We start from the raw sequence: 25497 nt of genomic DNA on the forward strand, positions 1-25497 counted from the left end.
TGGCGGATCCCGCTGTCAAATCCGGAGGGTCCTGCTCGGAAGGCTCCACTGATTGGCTACAGGGGTCTGTGTGTGTGTGCAGGCAGCGCAGTCTGTTTGAATGTGCTGGTGACTGAAGAGGATCATTTCCATGGACCATCTGTCTTACTGGCTGCGCACAAAACAAAGAAGGACCCAGGATGGTTTTAGTGCATGTCGGATATCTGGTTCTCCCCGTCTTCGGCTCAGTTAGAAACAGAGGTATGAAGAGCTTTATGTTCTCTTTTTTTTTTCTAACGCTAACCACGAAATAATACTTCTTCATTACTTGTCTTAAATATCCACAGATGATGTAAACAGAGCTGACACCTGCTAGCTAAAAGCGAGCCAACGTAACAGCAAGCGATACCGAAATTATATTAGCCTTCTTGCTAGCTGTAGCCGAACCGAGACCGCTAATGAAGCGACCGAAGACGTGAGCCGTCAAATGCCGACGAAGACGTTGTGTTTCGGGCCTGTAAACCGCACTAAAAGGACTTCAGCTGTCAAGTGGCAGCTTTTCTTTTCCCTTTTTTCTTTTTTACCCTCGGCGGCTAGCGCGCTTCTGTCTGGTTTATCTATTTATCCCTGCGCCTTGTTTATGTGTGTGCCGTCGCCGCTAGCTACTACAGCCCGGACAACAACGGCAGATTAATACTAGCCCAGCTTTATTTAGCTTACAACCTCCACAGCTTTTGTAAGGGTTTTCTTAAATTAGGAATTTAGCCAAGCTAGGGTAGACATCTGAATCCAAAGTGACCGTGTGTATTGCTATTTTCTTCCATTTTGCTCCTTTGTGTGCATCCTTTAAAAAAAAAAAATCTCATTTCTGCGAGTTACTTTAACTGGATGGTTCTTCCACTGAAAGACAGCATTAGGCTAATCAGTGTAAATCACTATAAGCATATGACTGGTTTTTAATGCGAATAGGCTTTAACATTTTTGGAGCATGTCCCCGTTAAACCTCTAATAAAAATTATAATTAAAAAAAAAATCCCTGCAAATTTCGCTGCAGGTGCTCCAGTAGTGAAACAGCATAAAATCCGTTTAATAGGGCATAACAACAATAACATCATCCTCCACTGCAGCAGGGCTATCTGTGTTGATTATGTAATAATAATAGTAATTTGTCGTGCATTGTTAAAACTACATGCAGTAGCACCAATGATTTCATTGTGCTTTTATTTGTGTTCTTTTTTCCTGTTCCATAGTATCGAGGCTGGCTCTACATTCCGCATTTCTCAGACCTTTGTCCCCCTCCATTGTGTAGCTAACGATCATCTGCTGCTGTCTGCCGTAGCCTCTGCCTGTTCTCTGCATCTAGCTGTATTGTGAACCCCTTCTTCCTCATTTCCTCTTTCCATCTGAAGACGACATTGGCATTAAAACCGAGTTCCCACTCATACCGTATCCTTCTGTGTAACAGACTAAAGAATAACACTCTCTGTAGAAAACAGTTTGTCTTAATTTAAACTGTCATGTTGCTCTTTAGTGAATAACCCATTGTAGCGTTAGACTTTACTACAGACTGTCATTGTGATTCTCCCATTCAGTGTGGATAGACTACATTCTGCTGTAAATTTCTGTAAAGTGGATACATTTTGATCCTCCCCTCCCCGATTCGATTACAGCCAGGCTTGATCGAACTCTTTGATTACTCTCCTCACAAAGGTGCATTGTACCGCCTTTTTGTTGTCAAAGAAGCACTTTACAATTGCTATTACTAATAATCTTGTTATCCTGATAATCACTAATTGGCATGCGGCGCTTAAGTCATTTTGTTTTTGGCGACGTTATGTTTTTTCCCACATTTGAAGGTCCACTGCACCTGTTAATGGTTGCTGGTCATAATCCTATCCATGTGTCAAAGCATTTGTCCCTGCTAGCTGAGCGGACTTCACAATAAATTGGAGAGATGTGAATCTAAACCCATTTTGCCATTTTTGCAGCGCCCCACCACCACCACTACCACTCCCTCTCAAATCTTACCTCCAGCACCTCCAGAATGCTATCCATTTTACAGGGATGTGTATATCCTGCACTGCTGTAGATCTCCTTTTTTAGAATCAAAATGTCTTTTTTATTCTTTGGTTGTGGTTTTTCTGCCTTATGTTCTTGTATTAGATCCTAATGCATGGTCATTTTATACTTTTGTTTTTCCACATTGAACAGCAGATTCCAATGTAATCTTTGTGTAGAGATGTCCCTGCTGTACTGAAATGTGCTGTAAGCATACACATCTACTCATTGGATGCTGCTTCTGTTCTGTTAACCCTACAGAGAGCATGGTCAGGCCTTGCCTTTGGTCTTTATTTGCATGGGATTATTATTATTATGCTTATGTAGAGTCTCTTACTCTTATTATTACTATTATCACACAGTGCCACACATACTAATATTTTTCCAATAAAGACTGTAGTTTTCTTCCTAACCTTCAGTGTGCTTTTTGCTGATTTCCATGTGTTCCTCCCCCTCCTCCCTCCGCACTGTGCTGTCACTGAGACGGTCCCCTCACTCTATATGTGCTCTCATTTCTCAGCTGTCTTTGACAGAGTTTCTTCAAGTTGCCACACTGCTTACTTTGGAGTAGGGGCAAGCACATTTTCTTTCCATTTTTAAAATGCAAAGGCATGTTTGATATTGAAACGTCGACACTGACATTTCCTGTTACAGGCTGTCATTCCGTCCAAATCCATACACTACCTATAGACCAAAACACAGCCTCCCTCACAGCCAATCATTGGTGTTAACATTGTGAGCAATATGGGTGAAATCCATGGTAGGTGTAATATATATATTTTAAAATATAGTTAATAGAAGTATATTGCAAAAAAAAAAAAAACACTCAAAAGGAGTTAAAAATTGTAAAGTAAATAAAATAAAAATACAAGTGTTTTTTAAAAAAAAGAAAAAAAGCTGGCATGCTATATAAAATGAAAGAAAAAAAACAATATAATTTGCAAGCAAGTTAAACCCTATATTTAATAAAATAAAATAAAAGTGAATTAATGAAGCACAAAATAGAATTTAAGGATTATTCAGGCCTTTTTCCTTTTCTTTATGGAAAACATAAATAAGTTCTTGTTTTGAATTTGATGCCAGCAAAACCTTTCAAATAAGTTGCGACAGGGGCATGTTTACCACAGAGTTGCATCAGCTCTTCTAACAACACTCTTCAAGGGCTTGGAAACTATGGCAGACCGGTTGCTGTAGATTTGAAAGAAACATGTTTTCATGTAAGATTTCAGCAGCTCAACACTTCAGAGCCCCCTTTGTTATATACATGTTATTTATTTAGCTTTGGTTTGCATTATCTAGATTGTTGCTACTGGGTGATGGCCCTGACCTGTTTAGCCCCTGGACTCACTCGGTACAGAGCCATACTGCTGTAATTCGTGAGGAATGTTATTTTGCACGGTCTTGCTGAAAAAAAGCAAAGGCTTTCCAAAAAAGAAGTCATCTGATCCGATACCTGTACATATCAAATTGTTCAGCATTAATGGCGATTTCACAGATTTGTGAAAGCACCATCAAGATTTGTGAAGTTACTCATAATATTGTTCACTAATGTATGCGCATATCATCAGGAATGGTGCCATTTTTCTGAATTATATTTATGTATAATTTGTTTGTTTTTGCACAGTGGTTTTGAGAAGTTGTTTAGTCCACTTCACAGATTTCCACCACAGAACTGAAATGGCGCCGAAGAGTACTGCCGTTCAGTGTTGGTTTTCAGCTTTTCCCCCTAAATACAGAGAATTCTTAGAATTCCCTTAATCTTTTAAACAACACTGAACTGGAGATTATATAACCCAGTGATAGTGGAAGATTATGGAGATTGTGTTTTACTTTGAGAAAAAAAAAAAACATTGGTGAAACACTCAACATAGTTGCATCTAAAAGACTCTGTTCTCTTTTTAAACCCAATTACAAAATTGATCTATTTTCAGTTTACCCAATTGGAATCAATACTGTTTTTTTAGAAGAGGTTTCAGGCATTTTACTAGCTGGGTTTTCCCATCTTTTTGGCCCCTGTTCTAAAAAGTATAGCTTACAATTCAAACTGAGTGTATATAAAACAAAAACAGGAAAGAAAAATAGGATAGTCATTTGTTCTCTTCATGATCACAAAATCAGTACTGCTACCTTACCTTGTACCTTAGCAAGATGGCTTGAACAAAAGCCACCAAGTGGTTTTGTCTTACAGTGACAAAATCTACCTTCCAGCACATCTGTCAATCATTCATTGACATGTTTTAACTGAAAAGTGTAAAAGTACTATCCACTAGAATAGAGATAATGACTACCTATTAATTGGTGAGTTTTGCCTACATATTGAGTTTGCTGCCTCCTGGCTTTAGCCTTTAACATCAGTACTCAGCTATAAGAGCAATATAGACTTGACCTCCAGCACAAAGTGAACAAGTAGACAGTCCTAAATGTCTAGCTATTCCTTTTTGCAGTCTCCAAATGGGTACCGCAAAGACAATACAGAGGTTCAATAATTAAACGGTGGCTGCTCAGTCTGTGCATTTAAACTTGTGTCTCTGTGGTATGCAGTCAGGTCTTCAGCTGGTGTTTTTCTTTATTAGCACAACAGACCATGACACATTTATATTCATGTTGCCTTTCTAGCTGGTGACAGCAGCATAACTAAACCCAGTTAGGCTAACGCTGTTTCTCAAGCACAGATAATGTGTTAAACTCTGAGTAATGAGTGCAAATGAAATAAAAGAAGTCACATTTTTTTTCTTAGTAGTAACTCATTTCTCTTTACATGCTGGCTATGCACATCAGCCAACTGTGTAATGACTTTTCATTTTTATCAAATCTTCAGTTTTTTTAGACATCTGTTGTGTTTCTCTTTAAATGTGGCATTAGATGCTTCTTTGAAAAGTTTCTATTTTAACACTTGACTCAGCTGCGTGAACCTTACATCTGCGTGCAGTGTCTGAAAAAGGCTAAAGGTGTGTCCGAGGCACAGCCATGTGTGCTCTGCAGCTGACTTCTAAATATCCCGGCAGCTGCACTGCATGTGCGGCTGCACTGATACAAAACCACGAAAAGCAAGGTCAGCACAATGGTTTTCCAAGCATGTGCATGTTATGCTGGATTTTTTTTTCTTCACCAAGTGCAGCTGTACAACACATGCACTGATTTTGCCTCATTAATCCTCACCTTCTGATGGTGAGTGTTATAATCGGCGACCTCAGCGGGTGTGGGGACGGTTTCTGCCTAATGGGAGACCAGTGAGACAGGCAGAGGACAGGGGTGTGTTAGAGAGGAGGTGTGATGTAAAGCTGCAGTGACTTCAGGAGGAGTGGAGGGAGAGAGAAAGAAAAGAGTTGAGGTTCCATGTCAGACTGCTGCAGTCGCAGGTGGGTGGGGCTTACTGGCTGTCACTCACTGCGGGACACCATGCTGCAGCCATGCTGTGGGGGAGGGGCCGCCTGTGCAGCAGCTGAGGGGAGAGGATAGGTGGAAGTGTGTGTGTGTTTCTGTCTGTGAGTCAAAGACAAAGCCTCAGATGTAACAGTGGAAACATCAGGGCTGCTGCTGCTGGCAGCTCTGCAGTACGTCAAATATTAATGCCAGCAGTTCATGCTGTGAAAAGCTCCCAGAGACAAATAATCTGATATTTACCCTGAACTTCACACAACAGTCCAGCTTTGCCGGGTCACAGGCTTCATGCAAAACTGATGCACAGCCTTTAACCAATCCAAGCCACCAGTCTGCCATTTCTGCTCTACTTCCTCAGCCAAATGCTGTTTTTCACTTTGCCCGTGGCTCTCTGGGTTCACTGGCTTTCCATGTCCCGAGGCTATATCCAACAAAGCAAAGCCAGACAAATATGTAGTTTCAGCAACAAAAAACAGAGCATTTTGGGAAATGCGCTTGTTTCATCTGCACAGGACTTTATCAAATCATAACCACTTCCCTGCACATCTAACTCTCCTTAATTGATTTGCTACGTCTTAAAATAAAAACAGTGAAGTAAAAGCAATATTTCATTTTCTGCCGTTGAGAAATGTTACACACTTGTTAAATTTTAAATTAGATCTCAACTCAGTGAACCAGCTACTGTTAATTAAACTTGTCAGCAAATGTTAAGTATGTCATAGACCATTAACAAAGAGCCAAATCTACAATGTGGCTTCATGTTATTGTTTGAAAGATTATGAGTAAACAGTCTAAATGGGCAGTTCTTATTCATGGGACACGCAAAGACACAATACTGACATATTTACGTATACACTGTGCGCTATCCATCCTCCAGATCCCGCTGTCTGCTTTCCTCTCGAGAGGAAATTTAGAGAAGTTTTAATTGGAAGTTAAAGGAGTAATACTCTCAGCTTGCTTCCAGCATTCATTTCTGTGAGCTCTGAGTAATTTGTATTGATTGTTTTGTGCAAGTGCAACACCAAGGTGACTCAGTGGGACTAGCACATAACCTCCCATCTTCTCTGCTTAGTAGGAAGGGTGGAGAGAAGACAAAAATGAAAGCCCATAAACTTTTCAGCCTTTCTTGATGGCTATGCCGCATTACTGTTATCTGACTCTTTAGTTGAGAAAGCCTCAGTTTAATATGTTCCTTCAAACAGCAAACGCAATAATAATAACAGAGTTTGAAACTATTGGTTTTGCTGGGATTCATTTTGGAAATACCCTAGACCCCCAGTTAGTGAGGATGCGTCTTTCCTGTTGGCTGCACATGGCAAGTGGAGACGCAGACCATTGAGTGAAATCCATCTGTGGGTTTAGTTGGTGCTCCACAGGGTTCTCCATGTCTGCGTCGTCCATCTGCTGTTTTGTCTGTCTTGTCTTTTCCTGTGTCACGTTCCTCTCTGCGTGGCTGGTTTTTAAATGTGTTTGTGTCTTTTTTACGAGTGTGTGCGAAAGTGCTGTTGGTTCGTCTCCTTGTCGTGTAAGTTTCAGTGAAAGCGATCGCAGCTCCGTTTTGATCCCTCGCATTTATTCCCAATAGGAGCGCACTTCACCAGGCATCAACACAGCCATGCTACCTCCTGCCGACACTTTCACCTGGGTGCTCCCCAGGCGCCCATCTCAGCTGAGTTTCCTCTAGGACATGCCAGCCAGCCCCCGCAGACAGGCCTGGCCACCCACCTGCCCCCGACGCACCATCCACCCCTCACTGCCCTGCCCGGACCCCCTCAGTTTCAGGATGTGCCGGGGCCTTCATTCCTACCTCAGGCCTTACACCAGCAATACCTCATCCAGCAGCAGCTCCTCGAAGCGCAGCATCGCAGGATCCTCCCACACTCCAGGTAGTGACCCTTGCATCCATACAAACACAACTAAAAAACAAACAAACAAAAAACCCAGATATTTTTAAATCAAATCTCTATCTAATTACAGAAGAGCCCAGGAGCGTATTCCCCTGAACCCTCACAGACTGCGTTCGGGCTACGAGTACTCCCCGCCCCTCCATGTTCCTCAGCCAATGACACAACAACCGCGGTACCTTGCCGAAGGCACCGACTGGTGAGTCACCGTTGGGGATTAACGAGAATCCTGCAGAGTTGAGAAATGATCCCGTCTTTTTTATCTTTCCACCCATCTGTCTGTCTGCCACATTGCCTGGCATGGGCTGTTAATTTAGCCACGTTCCTCTCTTTCTGCAGGGATCTCAGCGTAGATGCTGGCCTCCCTCACCATCAGTACCAGCTCCAGCAGCTTCCGCAGCACTATCAGCATTACCTGGCCTCCCCTCGAATGCATCACTTCCCCAGGAACACATCCTCTGCACAAGTGGTATGTTGGTCACTTCCTGGCCTTGGATAGCTTGATAGTTTATATTCCTGCTGTAATATAATGATTTTGTTGTAGGTTGTGCATGAAATCAGAAACTACCCATACCCCCAGCTTCACCTGTTGGCGCTGCAAAGTTTAAATCCTTCGAGGCACGCCACTGCTGTGCGAGAAAGCTATGAGGTAAATCTGATTGTCCATCTATCAAACTCTGTACCTTCCCACGGTGTCACTTTAAGTTATATGTACTAACTGTTTTAACTCTAAATCTTTTAATCAGTATGAGCTTCATTAGCAGATTTTTTCATTCTTTCCTGACCATGAAAACAGCAGTGAACCAAACCATTTGTTGTCCATGTAGTAGCTTTTTCTCTTTTTAGCATTCTGGTTCATTTTATTAACTGGGCTGTTCCTGCAGGAGCTGCTGCAGCTGGAGGATCGACTGGGGAGCGTTAGCAGAGGAGCTGTTCAGACAACCATAGAGAGATTTACTTTTCCACACAAATACAAGAAGGTATGGCAGATGAGACAAAAATCTGTTGAACGTTTGCTTTTTTTTTTCCCTTTTGTTTTGACCCTACATTTCTGTCTCTCTGTAATGTGACCCACGAACAGAGAAAGCCCCTGCAGTTGAAGATTGGGGAGGAGGAGGAAACAGATGTTGATGAAAAATGTACCATATGTTTGTCCATGCTGGAGGACGGAGAAGATGTCAGGTAATAATTACTTTGTAGACCCAGAAATCATAAAAAAGGGAAGTGCACTCATTCTGAGTGAGTTAAATGGGAAAATCTATACCAAATTGTTTTGATGGGAAACATGATGCTGCAGGCTGCAGATGATGAGCTTAGCTCAGAGATGCATTGCAGGATGGGTCTAGACAGCAGGGACTGATGGGGAAGACGAGATGGAAGCCGGACTTCCTTTTCTATTATCGTAGACAATATGACATCATTGAAAGACAGATAAGCTAATTGCCTGAGTGAGACATCGAGTAATTGCAAGAGATAAAAGAGGCACGACTACAGGAATTACTCCAGATCCCATTATCAGCGTTGCCTTCTAACATTTTTGTCTAATTTTTGTTTTCCACTTTATAATAAATATCACTTTACCTGACTTGTTGTCAGGTTTACTGATAATCATGATATGATACACCACATCTCTGTGTATTGTCTGCAAACTCCTCCTGTGCAGTCTGTAGCACAGCAGCCAAACGTTGCACACAGGTACATCTTAGGTCCCTGATGCTTCTTAACCACCTACCAACAAGCTAAAGTGGACTATTTTGAGCTTTTACAGAGCTATAACACCTTAAAATGTATATTATTTTGATTCAAGGACAGCAACATCTAATTGATATCCAGACAACTTAAAAACTATGGTATATATGATATAATGGCATCAGGTTTCCTGGCAATAAAGGACTAAAGGACTAACTAGTCAGAACATGAGCATGGGCCTGTAAAAGTAAATATAATAAATACAATATCATAGATTTATATACTTTAGCTGAAAATTGTACATCAGGAGTAATAAAACCTTTTAAAACTTGTGAAGAATTTGCAAGTTTGCTCACTTACAAAGAAATTAAGTCTCATAACAGTTTGCCATCATTTTATGGTTGTTTCACTGTAATGGTGATGGAGAGAATGTCAACAAAAAAATCCAGAAGAAACATTACATAAAAGTTATACACTGATTTGATGTGTCATTGGGTGAAATAAGTATCTGATCTCCCAGCAAAATATGGCTTAGTGCTCGTAAGTACCAAAATTTATAATGTTTCCACCTCCATGCTTGACTCTGGGGATTGTGTTGGGTCATACTTAGCATTTCCCTTCCTCTAAACACGGCGGGTTGAGTTGATGCCAAAGAGCTCAATTCTGGTTTCACCTGACAGTGCTTTCTTCTCTGAATCATTTAGATGTTTACTGGCAAACTTAAGATGAGCCTTTACATGTGCCTTTTGAACGGGGACCTTCCGAGTGCTGCAAGATTTATCAACTGTGTGTTACCAACTATATTCTTGGTGACTTGGTGACACAGCCAATCTGTCGGAGCCAGTATTCTGGCTGGGATGTAGAGGATCAAATACGTATTTTACTCAATCACATGCAAATCAATGTATAACTTTGATGTGTTTTTTTTAATATTCTGTCTCTAAACTACTTTAAATTAGAATTAGAAACTGTTCATTTGTTTGGAAGTGAGCAAACTTGCAAATACAGTCATTTCAAATCATCATTTCATCCACTGTCTATGTTATATAATGTAAGAGTTTCTGACAAATACCAAGTATTTACTTCTTCCCATTGTGTTTCTGCCGACCTTCTGAGCAAATCATTCATGAGAATCTTTCCAGTCCTGTACCACATGTGTGCATAAATGAGCCTCTGCTATGAGCTGTTGCCAGACAAATAGCTGAGACTCTAGGAAGCTGCTGATCATGGCTAAGAAATAGTCCAATCTCAAGCCACCCAAATACCAAAATTTAGTTACATTTTTTTTGTTGTTGATAGTTGTATTTTCACATGGAGACAAAAATCCCCTTTAGTGTTGCACCAGGAAAGGCATCCACCATAAAACTGATCAAACATGCAGAGCTACCTGCTGCAGTGACCCCTTGTGAAAATGGAGCTGCCGAAAGTAGCCTCAATGCAGAGGCAGAAGCATGGCAACAACCTGCTTTTCAAATGCTGGAATTATAATCCCTAAAATGTTCTGTTCCATTACGCACATGCATTTGAAACAGTGGTTGGGAATGAATTTTTAGGTAACAAGAACTGTCCCCCTGGGTGAGGCGAGAGGATCGGTTTGCAACATAAGAGTCTCAGCTGTCTGAGAGGCATTTGGGACTGACTACTCAACAACAAAAGTTGTCTCTACATGCCTGAATGAACAGAATTAACTCCCCGAGGGTCTTTTTAAGCTCACAACTGTATGCACTGGAAAAGTAACACACAATCATGTGAATCCACACTGACCCTAAAGTTTGTCTCTCCTCCTATCCTGCAGGAGGCTGCCCTGCATGCACCTCTTCCACCAGGGCTGCGTGGACCAATGGCTGGCCACCAGCAGAAAGTGTCCAATCTGTCGAGTTGACATCGAAACACAGCTGAACCCCGACAGCTGATGAGATTCGACACTCTCGTGATTCAGTCGCCCTCGTGGTGCGATTCTTGCTTTCTTCCACCCCCGGCTCGCCAGCCTCCCCCACCTTACCCTACCCCACCCCACCTCCCTCCACCTCCTTCCCGTCGGGTGCTTTGCCAAATGTCTCCAGACTTCATGTGACATCACCACCCTTCTGAGTCACGCTTTACTGAGCCAAGCCAGGAAAACTAACTGCACGGAGAGGCCGCAAAGGACTCTCTTTATATAGAAGCACATCCCTCTGGAAGCAAAAGACACACTAACAAACACATACTCATGTACACAGGGTTTACTTGTAGCTTGCTGGTCTTACGTGGGGTTGTTGTTGCTGTTGTGGTGTTGTACTGTAGGTAGCCTGGGGCTGTGTAGCATGTCCTCAAAGCCATGACTTAATGTCCTGAGACTAGAAAATACATAACCCCAGACCTAGCTGGCTACTTTTCTCTCTTCTCTTCAATCTCTCTCTCTTGCTCTCTTTTTACACACACACATATATATATACACACACACACACACACAAATATATATTTCTCTCTTTTTAAACACAATCAAAATGAATATTCTGCCACGCAAGAAAGCTTAACAGAATCTAAATGCTCTGATGCCATGTTTACCTAAAGATCATTTGTGGTCGTAGTAGAGTAGCAGTAACCAATAAGTGAGATCTGGTGCGACCTCCTCGAGGCCAAGCACCAGCTAGCTGGGTGTTTTAATTCTCTCATGCAGCTTTTGACATTTCGCAGTACAGTTGTGCGTTTACCTTGGGTTGGTGTCATGTGCAGATGGTGTGATGTGATTAGGTCTCATTCACTGTCAGGGAAAACCCAGTGACTGAGATGTTTTTGTGTTTGAAATTGAAAAAAAGAAGAAGAAGAAGACAAAAAAAATAATAGTGTTTTCACCAAAATGCATTATGTCACAGTGTAGCTTGAATCTCCGCACAGGTTTTATGTCCACTGCCCATGCCATGTGTCACTTCAAGAGACTCTGTCTCACACAAACGTGTTAGGTGAAGAGCACGGCCACTGGAGTGCTTATACAACACAAAGCCAAAAGAAACAAAAAGAAAAAACACAAAAAAAAAACCTGAAAAGGGATGAACAATAGAAGCTATCATGCACTGCAGAGCGAGGTGGGAGGATTTAGCTGCCCTTGTACCTGCATTTCCGTCTGGCACTAGGCCAGTGGCAGAACAGTGCACACTAAAAAACAAAAAGGAAGATTGCATGTTTCATTTTTTGGGTTTGGGGCTGTTGGCTGTGGTAGCGTTTCTTCACTTTTAAAAGGTACAGAGACGCCTGTGCATGACTTAGTTAATCTGAGCTGTGACTATCTTCTGAACACTAACAAATATTAATAATAATAATAATAATAATTTTTAAAAAGTCAGTGGTTTGCTCCCCTGACTTGTAGCGCGTGTCATCCGGTTCCCTTTGGTGGCGACCTTGGGATCCTGTTTTTTGATGTTTACCTTATTGCCTAAAGAACAAGCACATGTGACGATAGTTATAGCAACAAAAGTTTCTCCTCGGCATCGCGTTTGGTTTATATATAGGTACGGATTCATGCAGTGTTTTGAGCTGGGAGAGGAGCTTGCGTATTGATCTTGTGTTATATTTGTGTGACAGACCTCCCCTCGTGGTTGCTATGCTGGTTGCTATGCTGTATTTGCTAGAACATGTAGAAACGTGGTGCGACGGAGGCAGCCTCCCTCTCACAGTGCACACAGACACGAGACGACAGGACAGCAGGAAAGCATTCAGGCTGTTAAAACACGCACTCTCTCTATCACCATTTCTTCTCTCTTTTTTTTTTTTACCCTTTGTGTCAGCTTGTCACTTCAGTTCCACAGAGCTGTGTGTGTTTGTGTGTATGTGTGCGCGTGTGTTACAGGACGCCTTTAGGACCCTCACTGTCCTCTCTGCACTGTGATAGCATATAACAAGGGTAACACTTGGCCCAGAGACTCAATTAACAAGGCTTACTTCTTCCTGTCTTGTGCACTGCCAGTGTTGACACTGCCTCCTCCTGTAGTGGAGTCATCCGTGATGAAAGTTGTCATAGTTTACACAGGGTGTTGTCAGTTGAGATGCCTTAAGTATTTAACAATCATAATTTATTACTAACTGTAGATACTGTGGGTATGTATTTAATTTTATATAGTTTTTTTTTCGTTTTCTGGAGTTGGGTTGACTGAATCATAATTTATTTATTTACAAATATAACATGAAAAGGCTATTAAAAATGGATACCTCATGTTTTTTTGGTTGCATTGTTTTAAATGGGAATGCTTTGCATGCAGTTGTACTTTTTCGGAACACTAAAAGTAAAAAAAAAAAGGGGAAAAAAGTTCTGCTGTTTGATCTCCACAAGCTGGCTGTGCGATGTTTACTGACCAAGGCTGAGCTACTGAGCCCGTTCTTTCTCTTTCTCTCTTCCTGTCTCTCTCTATGTCTCTTTTTCTCTTTCATGTGGTGCTGTGGATCTTGGTTACATTCCATTCAATGCAATCTCTCCAATCCCCCATGCTGTGATGTAGTGAACAAACTGCAAGTGAATTGGTTTTGGTTTGTGACAACTTTTTTCTTTTTTTCCCTTTCTTTTGCACTAACTTGTTTAAAATGGGAACCCTCTCACTGGCAAAAAAAAATAATAACAATATTTTAGATTATTTAAATGAACTGGCTTTTATTTTTTTATGCTCTGCTTCTCACACAATGCACTAAGGGTCTTAATGAAACATGTTCCTTTGCTTTAACTCTTTGTGTTATCTCTTCAGTTTTCATCTCTCTAGTGTTTCTCTGTTCGTTGGTTTCTTATGTTGTTGTTTTTTTTTTCCCCAAAATGCTTTGTAGATTTAAGCATAACAAGTGCCTCGCTTTAAGTGTTAGGGGATATTTCCATATAACGGAAACCATGAACAACAATCAGTCCATCCACCATGCCTTACTGGTTGCTTAGTTAATTAAGTGAATGGAAAACGAAGGAGTTGAGACAACATTTGACTAAAGCCATTATAATCAATCAATCCAAGTCAAGCTGTCCAAAAACTAGCTGCCGGTTTGTAGTACCGAAGCACTGCATTGCTGTGGAAATAGCTCTGACTATAAAGAGGCATGTTTCACCGTGGGCTTTACAGCAGTCCTTTCGATGTACTTCTCCATTCTGTTTTCTCCTCTTCTTTCCGTCTCCGTTTGATTTTACCGTCCGTCCCCCCTCTCCGACTCTCTCTCTGTTTGCTTTCACAGTCTAAAAAAGGAAGGCAAGGATTTAAAGCACAACCTTTTCTAAAGAACAAAAAAACAAATGCATGTTTTCTCAGGTTTCAGTGTAGTCGCAATGGTTTCATAGTATATGGTGAAAATATATACAAAGAATATAACAGAAAAAACATTATAAATTTTGTTGCTGCTTGAATCTGACAAAAACCAACAAGTGAAGAGAAACTATCCCAAAAAGTGCCAGTGAAAGGGCTGCCGCCATCCTTGTATGAAAACCTGCTGTTTAGCTGTGACTGCGCAATGTTTTTTCAAAATAGGATATTTTATCTGAAAATAGAACTATTTATCATTAATATTAAAGCAATAGCGCATTAAAATGGTTTTGAGCGTGCTGATGATGAAGTGGATGAGCCTGTTATGGGTAAATGTTAGATTTACATTTGGTGGAATTTTGTACTTTATTTATTATTACTACTACTAATAATGATGATAATGATCTCAAAGGTTGCATTGCTAAACCCAAACTGTTCTGTTTTTAATTTTTATTTTATTTCATGGCTTGTATATTATCCTTTTATATGTGCTCTTTTTGTAATAAACTTGATAAAATGGAAGTGAACCTATTTTTTGCGTGTCTTTTTTTTTAAACCCCTCAAAATGCAGTAGTTTTATACTTCATCCTTAGTTAAAGGTGAAGTCAGGTCATCAGGTTGTTTTATAGAGAAAAAAAAAGATATTGTACTCATAAATTTATAGCGTTTTACGTATGTGGCTAGAGATCACCCACATGCCAAAAGCAGAGAAAAAAGAGAACTGGGGTGTACTGTAAATATATGTTTTATCAGCTTTGATGGGATCTCCTTTACCAAAGAAGTGAAAACACAAAGAAAAGAGGCAACAGCACCAGCATCTGGATATAAAGTCATCCTCTTCCTCCTCACCTCAAGTCTTATCTGCTGAACTGAAGTCAGGACTCTAAAACATAAAAATGTGTATAAACATCCTCATTTAGTCCTAATATTATTCCAATTACTTATTGTCAGAAGATTAGACTGTTATCTTTCTATCTCCAGCTAGCTGACAAAAGCTAACAACAACAGCAGCTGGTTTTAAGCTAACATTATGCTAGCTAACGTTAGGCTAAAGTATCCTAAAATTCCTAAAAATCCTAAAAATTCACACTTGATTACATTCTCACACCTTATAAGAGGTTATTCACTCAGAGTGTCAGAGTTCAGCAAAGTTACATCCACTTCAAAGACTGTTTCACAGAAGTTAACAGAGGCTACCAGCAGCAAAAACTATAGTGCCACCTAATGTTCTGCATGTCCTCAACAACTCACCTTAGTATGGCTGTCATTGTTCAGACATGAGCTTCTCTGACTCAGTGACACATATTGGACTTGAAAATAGAGATAGGTGCTTCTTACTGGGCATTGACAGCTAAGGCAAACAGAAGACTGACAGCTTTTCACAAATAGGAAAAAACTCTTTCCGGATCTGGTCCAAACATTAATAGAAACATGCCGACTGACCATGTCACCATGTGGAACGGTCTAAATCTAATGTTTATGGTCTCTCTTGGCTGACTACAACATGTTTTTCCTTTGGCCACAGTATCTAGGATTATACACTTGAATCAGGGACAAAAGAACTCAGTTGACTGATTTCTGCAATCTACTGACATGTAGCGGTTAGATTGTAATTCAAAAACCCGAAGAAATCATGGAATCTCTGTGTGTCCCTATATTGTTGACTAGACATTAAAACAAGTGTTTTGGGCCAAGGAAAAAGCTATAAATATAAAATTCATACACAATTACTACTTAACGATCACTTTGACATATTTGAATGTCCCATTTGAATCATTTATTCACCTGTTTAATGTAATGTCTAAATATCATTCTCCACAATTTGCATAGGATCATCAAAACTGAACAACAGAAGATTGGAAAATCATTGCCTGGTCTGTTGAGACTCAGTTTTTGCTGCAGAAATTCAGATGGTAGGGTCAAAATTTTGTGTAAACAACATGAAAGCATGGATCTATCCTGTGTTGTATCAGTGATTCAGGCTGATACTGGTGATGGTGTAATAGTGTGGAGGAGATTTTCTTGGCACATGTTGGGACCCTCAGTATCAACTGAGCATCATTTTAACACCACAGCCTACCTGAGTATTGATGCTGACCGTGTCCATCCCTTTATGACCACAGTGTACCAGTCTCCTTCCAGCATAATAGTGCAACAGGTCACAAAGCTCAAATCAACTCAAACTGGTTTCTTGATTCGTTGAATGAATTCACTGCACTTAAATTGTCTCCACAGTCACCGGATCTCAGTCCAATATGGCATCTTTGCGAGTTTGTTTAACCGAATATTTGCAACAACTGTGTAATGCAATCAGGTCAATATGGATCAAAATCTCTGAGGAATATTTCCAGCATTTTGTTTGCTGTGTTTAAGGCAGCTCTGAAGGCAAAAGGAGACGACTGTAATAGCAAAGTATAACTAATGAAGTGCCCAATGGGTGTATAACCAGACTTGAATGTAAAGTTTAGACCTACCAGCAAGTCAGAAGTGAAACTGAAAACTGGGTGTTATAAACAAATTGGATTTATTTATTCATTTGTTCATTTTATAAAATCTGTATTACAACAAAACAATGCAAAGAATCCCTGATATTTAAAAAGAATGGCACTTTCCTTTTTCCTGACCACATTAGACATCATCATGACATGTTTTTTTTTTAATGTCTCAGTTCCTGAGATATAAAACTTGCTAGAAGCAGAATCTCTTTGGTCATTACTTTTAAACATAAGAGGACATGCTTGAGCTGTAGGGTTTTTTAGTATTTTGGGTAGATGGCCCTGGAGATCTTTCCATCTGCCTTCTTAGAGTCCAGCCATTTCCCGCAGAGAAAGATAGTGGTAACACCATTGGCTGTGTTGGTGACTTCCACACGATCGAGCAGCCAGCCAGGGCTGAGACCGGAGTTGTCGTGTTCTACCCGGACTTTCTGCAGCTCCCCCATGTCCAGCATTTCCACCGAGAAACGGTCTGTTTGCCCACGTTCAAAAAGGTTACGAAACTTCTGACGCAGTTGCCTGCAGCCCGAATCTCCATTGGAGCCATAGAGAGTAATGAAAACATTGGCATCTGTTCCTGCACCCTTTTCATCACCTGTGATGACGATGATCTCATATTTGACAGGTACCAGGCTTCGAGCTTTGCTTGCAAAGCTCTCGATGGTCTTCGTGCACTCAACGGTGATGAAATCGTCCCTCTTAGGAGAAAGAGGAATGAGGGAATTGCATTTGAAAATGTACCTGGAGATAATGGAGCAGAGCAGAAGGAATATAGTCTAACCATTTGGGAATATCAAGAAATTGTTTGATGGTGGAAAATAAATGAATGGCTACAGTGGGGAAGCAGCTGCCTTACTTGTTTCCCAGCTCTCTTTCGGTCACAACAACCTCCTCCACGTGCCAGTAAACCTCCCCCTTTACTTTCTTTCCATCCTTGGGTGTATGGCCCAGACAGATGCCAGCAATATCACCCAAGTTCTTGGATGAAAATTCAAACCTGTCAACGTTTCCCCTAAAAAGAGAGAGGAACACGGATTTGTTGGTGAAAGTAGCTATTCCCTTAAATTGCTTTGCGTTAATTGAAATTCACATCACTGCCAGTTTGTTCTGTGTCAGAATTAATCTTTAACAGGATGGAGTATAGTCATGACATCAGAGTGCGGTGCTGGTCTTAAGTATTTTGGATAATCATCATGAGGGCAGAGAGAGATCCAGAGGGAGAGAAAACACATTTCTTTTTCATGCAAACAAGCTGCCGGTGACTGAGTTAATCTTGCAGCAAGTACCTACCGCAAGAACCTCTTCTTCTTTGAGGAGTTCTCCATTACAAATTCTTTTGATCGACCCTTTCTCCCTTCAAGTACAATCCAGGCATTTTCCTTGGTTTCAGCTGTGTCCCCAGTTGTAATACAAATTTCATACTCTGTCATAGAGAAAAGGAGACTCAGTTACAGTAAAATGTTGTTGCACTAAACTACAAGGGGGGATAATTCAATGCTGTGAGGTGCTAGCCTTACTGGTCTTTTCATTGAGGTCCAAGTAGTCATTGTTAGCACAGGCCAGCTCTCTCATTATCTGTCCATCATCATCGTTCTTGGCAAGCCAGCGGTCACAGGGGAAACGAAATGTTTTGTCCATGATCTCGTCCTTCACGTCAATATACTCCAAGTGCCAGCCTGGTGCAATACCTGCATGTAACGAGATGCAAAAAATACCAGTGTGCAGTGCTTTCAAACTTTTCATTCTAAGAACAGTTGAGCTAAGCTGTTCACCGTGCCAGTTAGAGCAGCTGACCTGTGTTATCGTGCCAGACTCGTACTTTGGAGAGGTCTCCCATGCTGAGGATTTCTGGGAAGCGAAACGTGTCCACCTGCTTGCGCTCAAACTTGTTGGACTTGTTGCACTCTTTCAGCGCCAGTGTTCCCGTGTCCCCGTTCTCTCCAAAAATAATGATCCACACATTGGCATCAGTGCCCGCCCCTGAAGAGATGCAGCAGTTTACGATTTAGAAAATAAAAATCCTCGACAATAATAAGGGATTTTTCTTGGTGTGGTTACACTTTTAAATAAACATGGGTGGAACCATGGACAGAACTTTGCTTGGATCTTAGTCTATAAAGTCACAGCTTCCCAGTCTACATGGTCACTGAATGCAATTAACTATAATAAAAATGATTTGCTGTCACTCGAGCTAGCTCTAATTATATACGTGCAAAGCAATTAAGCTATATCAAAGAGTTGTATGGCAGTAAAAAGGCTGTACAGCAATAGCAAAGCTGGGTTCTCTGACTCATACAGCGCATCTATAATCCCCCTGTGCTTTATTATTTTATCACAGTCGGTTAGATCCTGAGTGAAACCTCACTCAGCCTGCAGCATGTTTTCAGTGTCCTTGCTTAAACTCGCTTCTGTAGAGTAGGCAAGAATGTTGATCATTTAACAATCCAGCAGTTGTAATAAGAAATTATCACGCTGGCAATATTTGAGATCTGGATATTTTTAAAGTTACATGTAACATATGTAACTTATGTGACATATATTCTAATGCACACACTTGATCTTCAGTACCTCTTGATAGTATACGTGCATAGGCCCAGCTCTGCCTATGTGATGTTGTTTGTGGGTGTGTTTGCATCTATCAGCCTTGCTCATTTTTTCCTCCCAGAGCCTTAGTGGCGGTGCAAGGCTACATGTCAGCTTCCAGTAACTGACAGTGGCAGAGAGCAGCCCTTTGAAGTCGGCTCAGACTTCTTGCCATTCTGATCGTATTGATCAGCAGAGCAACTGAGCTAGATGAAAATACAGGATGAAGAAAAGATGGAGCAGCGGTGTGGAGGGCTTCTGAAGAGGATCTCTTTAATTGCCACGAGGGATTCAGCCATGAATTATTCCACCTTTGCCTTTGCTTAGGAAAACACAAACCCCTGCACAAGGGCAGGCGAAATGAGGCTCTAACTCTGCATTGATCTTTGGGTAGTGACTGAAAACACGGGATGGCAGTCATACAGTAATTAGTCTCTTCCAGGCAGCAGCTCGTTTGGCTTTGATGGGGAGGGTTTCACAGGATGTTCACAGTATAGAGCCACTCGCAGGTGCTCAAATGCAGAATACTCTCTGGTGTATCCTTTGAAAGTGGTCCGAAAAACAGATGATGAGGATGTGATCCGGGAAACGCTTGACAAATTAAATGTGTCCGCTGACCACAGAGTCCTTCAGGATCCCCCGGGAAGAGCTGGAGGATGTTCCTGATGAAAGAGGATGTCTACTCTGCTCAGTCTCAGCACCCCTGAACCCAGAGAATAAAGGCCGAATGGACAGGGAATGCTCATAGGCCTGTTAAGTATACTTAGAGTGCCCTCACTGACCTCACAGCTCAGACCTCAACATTTCAGTTATTATTTGGTTTTATGTTGACACATTAAGATATGTGCAATCAAAACTGGGTATTGGGACTCTTACAGAAAAAATGTGCTTCATGTTTCTAATCTTACCTATTTGCTTGTGAATAAGTAATAATTTGATATCGTCAAGCCCCTAAACATGTTCAGATCAAACAATATGAATCTTAAAATGGCCACAACAAATATTGGCAACCTGTAACTAGTTTAGAAAACAGTGTCTGAAAGAAGCTTTTATGCTTTTCATTTCTTCTGTCACATATATCCTGTTACAATGATGGGTTCTCATATTAAACACAGACAAATCTCCAAATAATTATCCAGCATATGTGCAAAATCCCTTTCATTCCCTCATCACCATCTTCTGTTTGGGATAGATAACCAATCAGAGCAAGCTGACTAAAAGGGCAGGGTATCCTTAAAGAGAGAGACCTAAAACTGGAGGATGAGCTGAAAGGTGGCAACAACACTCAGTATAAGAACTGCACTGAGCAATGTTATGTTTGTTAGTTCTCTGCACTTGAATACAGTGTTACACAAAGTTGTCCCTCATATCTTTATATTTTGCTTCCAAAGAGTCAGACTTTCCTGTATTTTTCAAAGTGCTTTTGAAAAATACTTTTCCTGAATTTATGAAGAGCTTTTAAAGTTTTTCTTTGGACACTGGGCAGTCCAGTCATTATGCTTGACCTGATTATACTTGAAATTTCAGGGGAACGTTTTGTTTGTTTGTCTGTTTGTCTGTTTGTTTGTTTGTTTGAATCATTTAACACTGATCTATGACTCATTCAAACATAAAAGGACACCTTGAAGATTTCCATGTATGTTTGGACAAGTACTGCATAGTTCGAATGGGACCACAGAGCTGGGTTGAGAACCTACCTGCGACGTCACTTGTCTTGACCTGGACAATGTAGGTAGTGACCTCCACCATCACCTCCTCGTCCACCACAGCTGCCATCTCACAGATCAGTGTCCTCTTGGGTCCATGTGTCCTGGACAGCCACCCTTCATAGGTAAACACAGACACCTCCTCCGTGGTCAGGTTACGCATGATCACCTGAATGCACAGAATTAGCTTATAAATTAGCAAAGCATTTGGAAGATTGCATTATAATTATTAAAGGTAAGATTTAACAGTAATAAATGCTGCTGTGGTGTGATGTATTATAACAGGAGTATAAATATCAACCTGCAGATAAATGCAGGTAGTAATGCATTCTCTTATGATTGATATTGCCATTACTTGAACCACAGTACTAGTGTATTGAATGCTGTGTCATATTATGGCCGGATGACTACTGTGTTACCAGCAGGTACACTAATCCTGCCTCTCTGAAGGTTTTTAGTTTCTAATAACAGGAAAAAACTTCTCTGTTAGGCCAAGAATCAGCCAGACATCTATTAGCTCTCCCTTCTGCGTATTTATCTGGACAGATTACTATGCTGGCAGTCCACCTGGTGCACCATTGTGTCAGTTTCAAGGCGACGACCTGTCCATAAAGGCAGCATGTCTGCTTGTGATGCTGAACACACAAGGCTCTGTTCAGGGTCAAGTCAAGGAGATGTTCACAGCGGCTGAGACTCGGGCACGGATGGACAGGGCTTTGTATTGTTTCTGACTGCTCTGCCGCCCTACAGGCATGGTGCATTTAGTAGAGAAGACATTTGCATAGGAAATGTGTTCTACTTCATCAAAGCCTTTAGCCTGAGACTTCACACTAAATTTGGTGGTGGGAAGTGATATTATCCTCACAGAATCATTTAAAAACATCTTTCAGTACTGAGACAGTCAATTCCAATATGTTGCACTAGTATTCTGTAAATTAATTTATATATAAAATGAAACGATTTCTCTCTCGAGGCCAAACACGGTGCTCATTTGTAGCGTGTGCGTACTGTAAGAGAGAGCGTGTCCATGATTCAAGCAACAGCGGCACGGAGAATAAAATGGGTCAATATGCTCACTCCAGGAGTTCTGGGCCCTGCTCTGTGTGTGTTTGTGTGTGTTGTTGCCTGTGTCTTTGTGTGTGGTTGAATCATTGACCGTTCTCCTGCAGGCAGTGGTAGATGTGTGTGTGTGTGTGTGTGTATTTGTCTGTGCCATATAATAGATTGAATGATCCTGTGACCTACAGCATGTGGTGCCAGGATAAAAAAAAACACAAGCCTGTGAGTGCTTTGTACTATTGATCTTGGAATGAGATAGCGATTACTCGTCTGCTTTTTATGCTGCTGGTTTTACGTTTTATGGTTGAGATCTGCAGTTTCTTCTTTATACCAATTTAGGCCTCGACAAGAACAAAAAATTCTATGCATGATATTACTAAAGAGCTCAATCTGCACATGTTCCCTTTTGCTCTAGCTGTTCCTGGGTTTTTTTCTAAACCCTTTTTATCAAATAAACATAAATGACTGCATTGTATCTGTGTGCCTGGTGAGCCGACCTTGTCGAGAAACCAGTCGGGCCGACTGCCTGATCCATCTATCCGGAGTCGCATTTTTCTCAGTGGGGCAACGTCATCGATCTCCATGTTAAAGGTGTCCTCTTGACCTCGCTCAAACCTTTTGTTCACCACCACATAAAAGCACAAAGTTTAGAATCTTGAGTATGAATTGGTCCTCTCTTTATTTTACAGTTAGATACATGAATGAAAATAGAAAACATTGATGCTACCTGTCCTCATTCTTCTGCAGCAGCATCTCCTCTGTGCTGCCGTTGGCCCCAAAAACAGTCATGAAGATCTGGGTGTCTGTTCCCGCATTCTGCACATCTCCGGTTACCACTGTCACCTCATAGATAATCTAACATTGGAAGATTATCAGACATCAAACAACACTATCCTCCCACAAGTACATCTAAAGCTTCACTGGATGAGCACATACGAATTAATTCAGTCATTTTAAGGGTGTAAACAGCGATAAAATAAACACAAATGCAGAAATTGGTTATTTAATAGCTATGCCATGAAAAGGGAGGTGACAGCCAATATTTTGGGGCTTCCAGTGTAGCAAAAGTTGTGAATATCTGGGCTAAGAATTCCTGTTCTGTGCACCAGTGAAATATAAAGGAGCTAAACCATCGTGTAGATGGATGCTGATGGTTTAGAGTGGTTGTAGGCAACTTCAGGCCTCGAGTGCCGATGTCCTGCAGGTTTTAGATGTGTCCTTGATCCAACACAGCTGATTTAAATGGCTAAATGACCTCCTCACCATGTTGTGAAGTTCTCCAGAGGCCTGGTAATTAACTAATCATTTAATTCAAGTGTGTGTATACAGGATGAGATCTAAAACCTGCAGGACACCGGCACTCGATGCCTGGAGTTGCCCACCCCTGGTTAGAGTCCAGTTTGGCAAACACAAATCCTGATGTTGTTAGGATTTTCACATCTATCACAACTGCTGACTTCTGTGCGTGTCAACCACCATGATGTCTGGCTGGTTGGCCAGAAGCTGCGCCTGTGTGAAAGTCAAAGTCCCATAGGACCTTCGCCATGTTGCTCCCAACTACCTCTGGAGGTGTCTCCCACCAGGACTTGTGGACTTCTCTATATGCCACACAGATGTTCATCTACACTATCCTAGCCACTAGGTTTTGTCTCTTTGGAGCTAATGCTTAGGTCCTGCTCCTGTGCTGCCGTGATCACCAACTGTGCTGTCCTTTAGGCCAGCTTTTTCTAGACACTGAAAGGATCCACTTCTTCAGTCTGTTGATGGTAGACCCCATGGAGGGCCTTGATCTTCCTCCTCCTGTTCTTTATCACAGTCTCCCTTCAGCTGCCTGAGACACTGTTGTCATGCTGTTGCTCCTCGTTTTATCCTGAATCTGACAGTCACTAATGATAACCCTCCTGCTTAGTAGAGCCTCAGCTTGCAAAAACCTCTGTGCAATGTGAGGTGTTTTCATGTCTTGAAATTAGTGGAAATGATGTCCTCTTGTGGACAGCTTATTATATATTATTATACATGTACTATGGTAAGTTTACTACTTTGTACTTTCCTGATGTAAATTATTCTCTTGTCTTAATTTAACTCAGTAACACCATGATGTATGTACGTTGCCTGCAACATGGCTTTGCTTTCAATAACACGTCTACATTTACAGACCTTATGGGAGATAGAAATGGCTTCTGCATCCAGCACATTGAATACTCTAGCAGTCAACCCATCTCCTCGATCTTTGGCCAGCCAGCACTTGCAAGCAAATATATATTTGACCCCTTTGGTTGGCACAGCAACACATAGTTCATCAACCAGCCAGCAGCTCTCTGGAGTGGCCCCATCATGGCCGAGCTGCAGGAAGGAGAGAAACAATCACTGCCAGGAACGTGGGTGTATTTTTTTTCTGTGTGTTTCAGCGTGTGTGTGTGTGTGTGAGAAGCTATGTTAGTGCACAATCTTCAGTGAAACAAATTCACCTGTCACTCACCTCAACCTTTTTGATCTCCCCCACATCTGAACCGTGGGACTCGAAGCTCTCCAGAGAGCCGGCCTCAAAGCCCTTCCTCCCGTCTCGCAGGTCCAACCACAACCTATCTGTCTGGGTGTGATTAGCCCCGATAATGATGACATAAGCCCTGCTGGTGGTGCTCGCATCCCTCTCCAGTCCAGTGTAGATGGTGATGTGATAAGGTATGACTGCATAGAAAGGGCCGAGCAACTATTTGTTTGTTCATTTGATGGCTTCAAGGCATTAACAACAAACACATGAGAGAGCATCAGGTGAACTAGCAGTGCAGAAGAGACTTGAGTTGTCTTACTTGGAAGATCAATTTCTTCTTCTTTCTTCTTCTTGTTCTTCTTGTTCATGTTATTGTCGACACTTTTCTGCATTAGAGCCAAGTTCTTTTTTTTGCTGGCCGAGCTCTCTCTAACTCCTTCATAACCCTGAGAAAACAGAACGGACACTTAGCGATGCAGCAGCCATATCTGCAGAGATACAGACCCAAGTCGATGCTAAGCCACTAAATTCTTTACTAAGACTTCAAAAAGGTGCTGAAATTATTTCAGGTGGTGTGCCATGAAAGAACAAAAAATGAATCCTAGTCACTTTGGTGATCAACCGCCATTCACTTTAAAGTGGACCTGTCACACTTTTCCTCGTGTTATGTAAAATATACAGCAGGGCTCTGTGTTACAGTGGTAAATGCGCTTATACAGCCAAAGTTTCAAAGAATGAGGTCAGCATATGTGCAAGTAATTCATATGAGCCAAACACACATGTGAATTTCAAACTTTTCAAATTCATTAATTTTTTTACTCTTGGCTCTGTTGTTGGGAGAAGATCTCCCTAATATGGTCTTCTCAGGCACACAGGTCTGACTGTGAGCACAGAAACCCCACCCAG

At 41.4% G+C, this 25497-nt stretch overlaps 2 protein-coding genes across 4 annotated transcripts in view; one reads left to right on the forward strand and one right to left on the reverse strand.

The window, feature by feature from the left end:
- On the forward strand, nt 1–14784 carry ark2ca (arkadia (RNF111) C-terminal like ring finger ubiquitin ligase 2Ca). 2 transcript variants are annotated; one of them, XM_087843793.1, is made up of 9 exons: nt 1–240; nt 1230–5089; nt 7004–7304; nt 7396–7521; nt 7662–7791; nt 7867–7971; nt 8207–8302; nt 8404–8504; nt 10807–14784. In XM_087843793.1, exons 2-9 carry the CDS (start codon nt 5005–5007, stop codon nt 10922–10924), a joined length of 1062 nt encoding a protein of 353 aa, XP_087699919.1. In that variant the 5' UTR covers nt 1–240; nt 1230–5004; the 3' UTR covers nt 10925–14784. The 2 variants fall into 2 exon arrangements, with proteins under 2 accessions (XP_087699919.1, XP_006796808.1); XM_006796745.3 differs by lacking the exon at nt 1230–5089 and having other exon boundaries at nt 4–240.
- Nucleotides 14785–16798: 2014 nt separating this feature from the next.
- Nucleotides 16799–25497, reverse strand: part of loxhd1a (lipoxygenase homology PLAT domains 1a) — a 33666-nt gene continuing 24967 nt past the window's right edge. For both annotated transcript variants that reach the window (XM_087844500.1, XM_087844499.1), the window contains 11 exons: nt 24911–25037; nt 24580–24788; nt 24258–24443; nt 22828–22955; nt 22598–22715; nt 21033–21210; nt 18547–18732; nt 18270–18440; nt 18043–18175; nt 17609–17764; nt 16799–17493 (listed from right to left, as the gene is read on the reverse strand). In XM_087844500.1, coding sequence (XP_087700626.1) covers nt 17013–17493; nt 17609–17764; nt 18043–18175; nt 18270–18440; nt 18547–18732; nt 21033–21210; nt 22598–22715; nt 22828–22955; nt 24258–24443; nt 24580–24788; nt 24911–25037 — 2073 coding nt within the window. In that variant the 3' untranslated portion in view covers nt 16799–17012. The remainder of the gene's footprint in view (nt 17494–17608; nt 17765–18042; nt 18176–18269; nt 18441–18546; nt 18733–21032; nt 21211–22597; nt 22716–22827; nt 22956–24257; nt 24444–24579; nt 24789–24910; nt 25038–25497) is intronic.

This window comes from Neolamprologus brichardi, chromosome 7 (genome assembly GCF_056152115.1).
Source record: "Neolamprologus brichardi isolate AB-2024 chromosome 7, ASM5615211v1, whole genome shotgun sequence".
NCBI classification, from domain to species: Eukaryota; Metazoa; Chordata; class Actinopteri; order Cichliformes; family Cichlidae; genus Neolamprologus; species Neolamprologus brichardi.

Coding starts and splice junctions, on each gene's coding strand:
- ark2ca (XM_087843793.1), top strand. CDS start 5,005: ATGTGTGCTCTGCAGCTGACTTCTAAATATCCCGGCAGCTGCACTGCA. Junction 7,305..7,395: donor AGGATCCTCCCACACTCCAG/GTAGTGACCCTT, acceptor ATCTAATTACAG/AAGAGCCCAGGAGCGTATTC. Junction 7,792..7,866: donor ACACATCCTCTGCACAAGTG/GTATGTTGGTCA, acceptor ATTTTGTTGTAG/GTTGTGCATGAAATCAGAAA.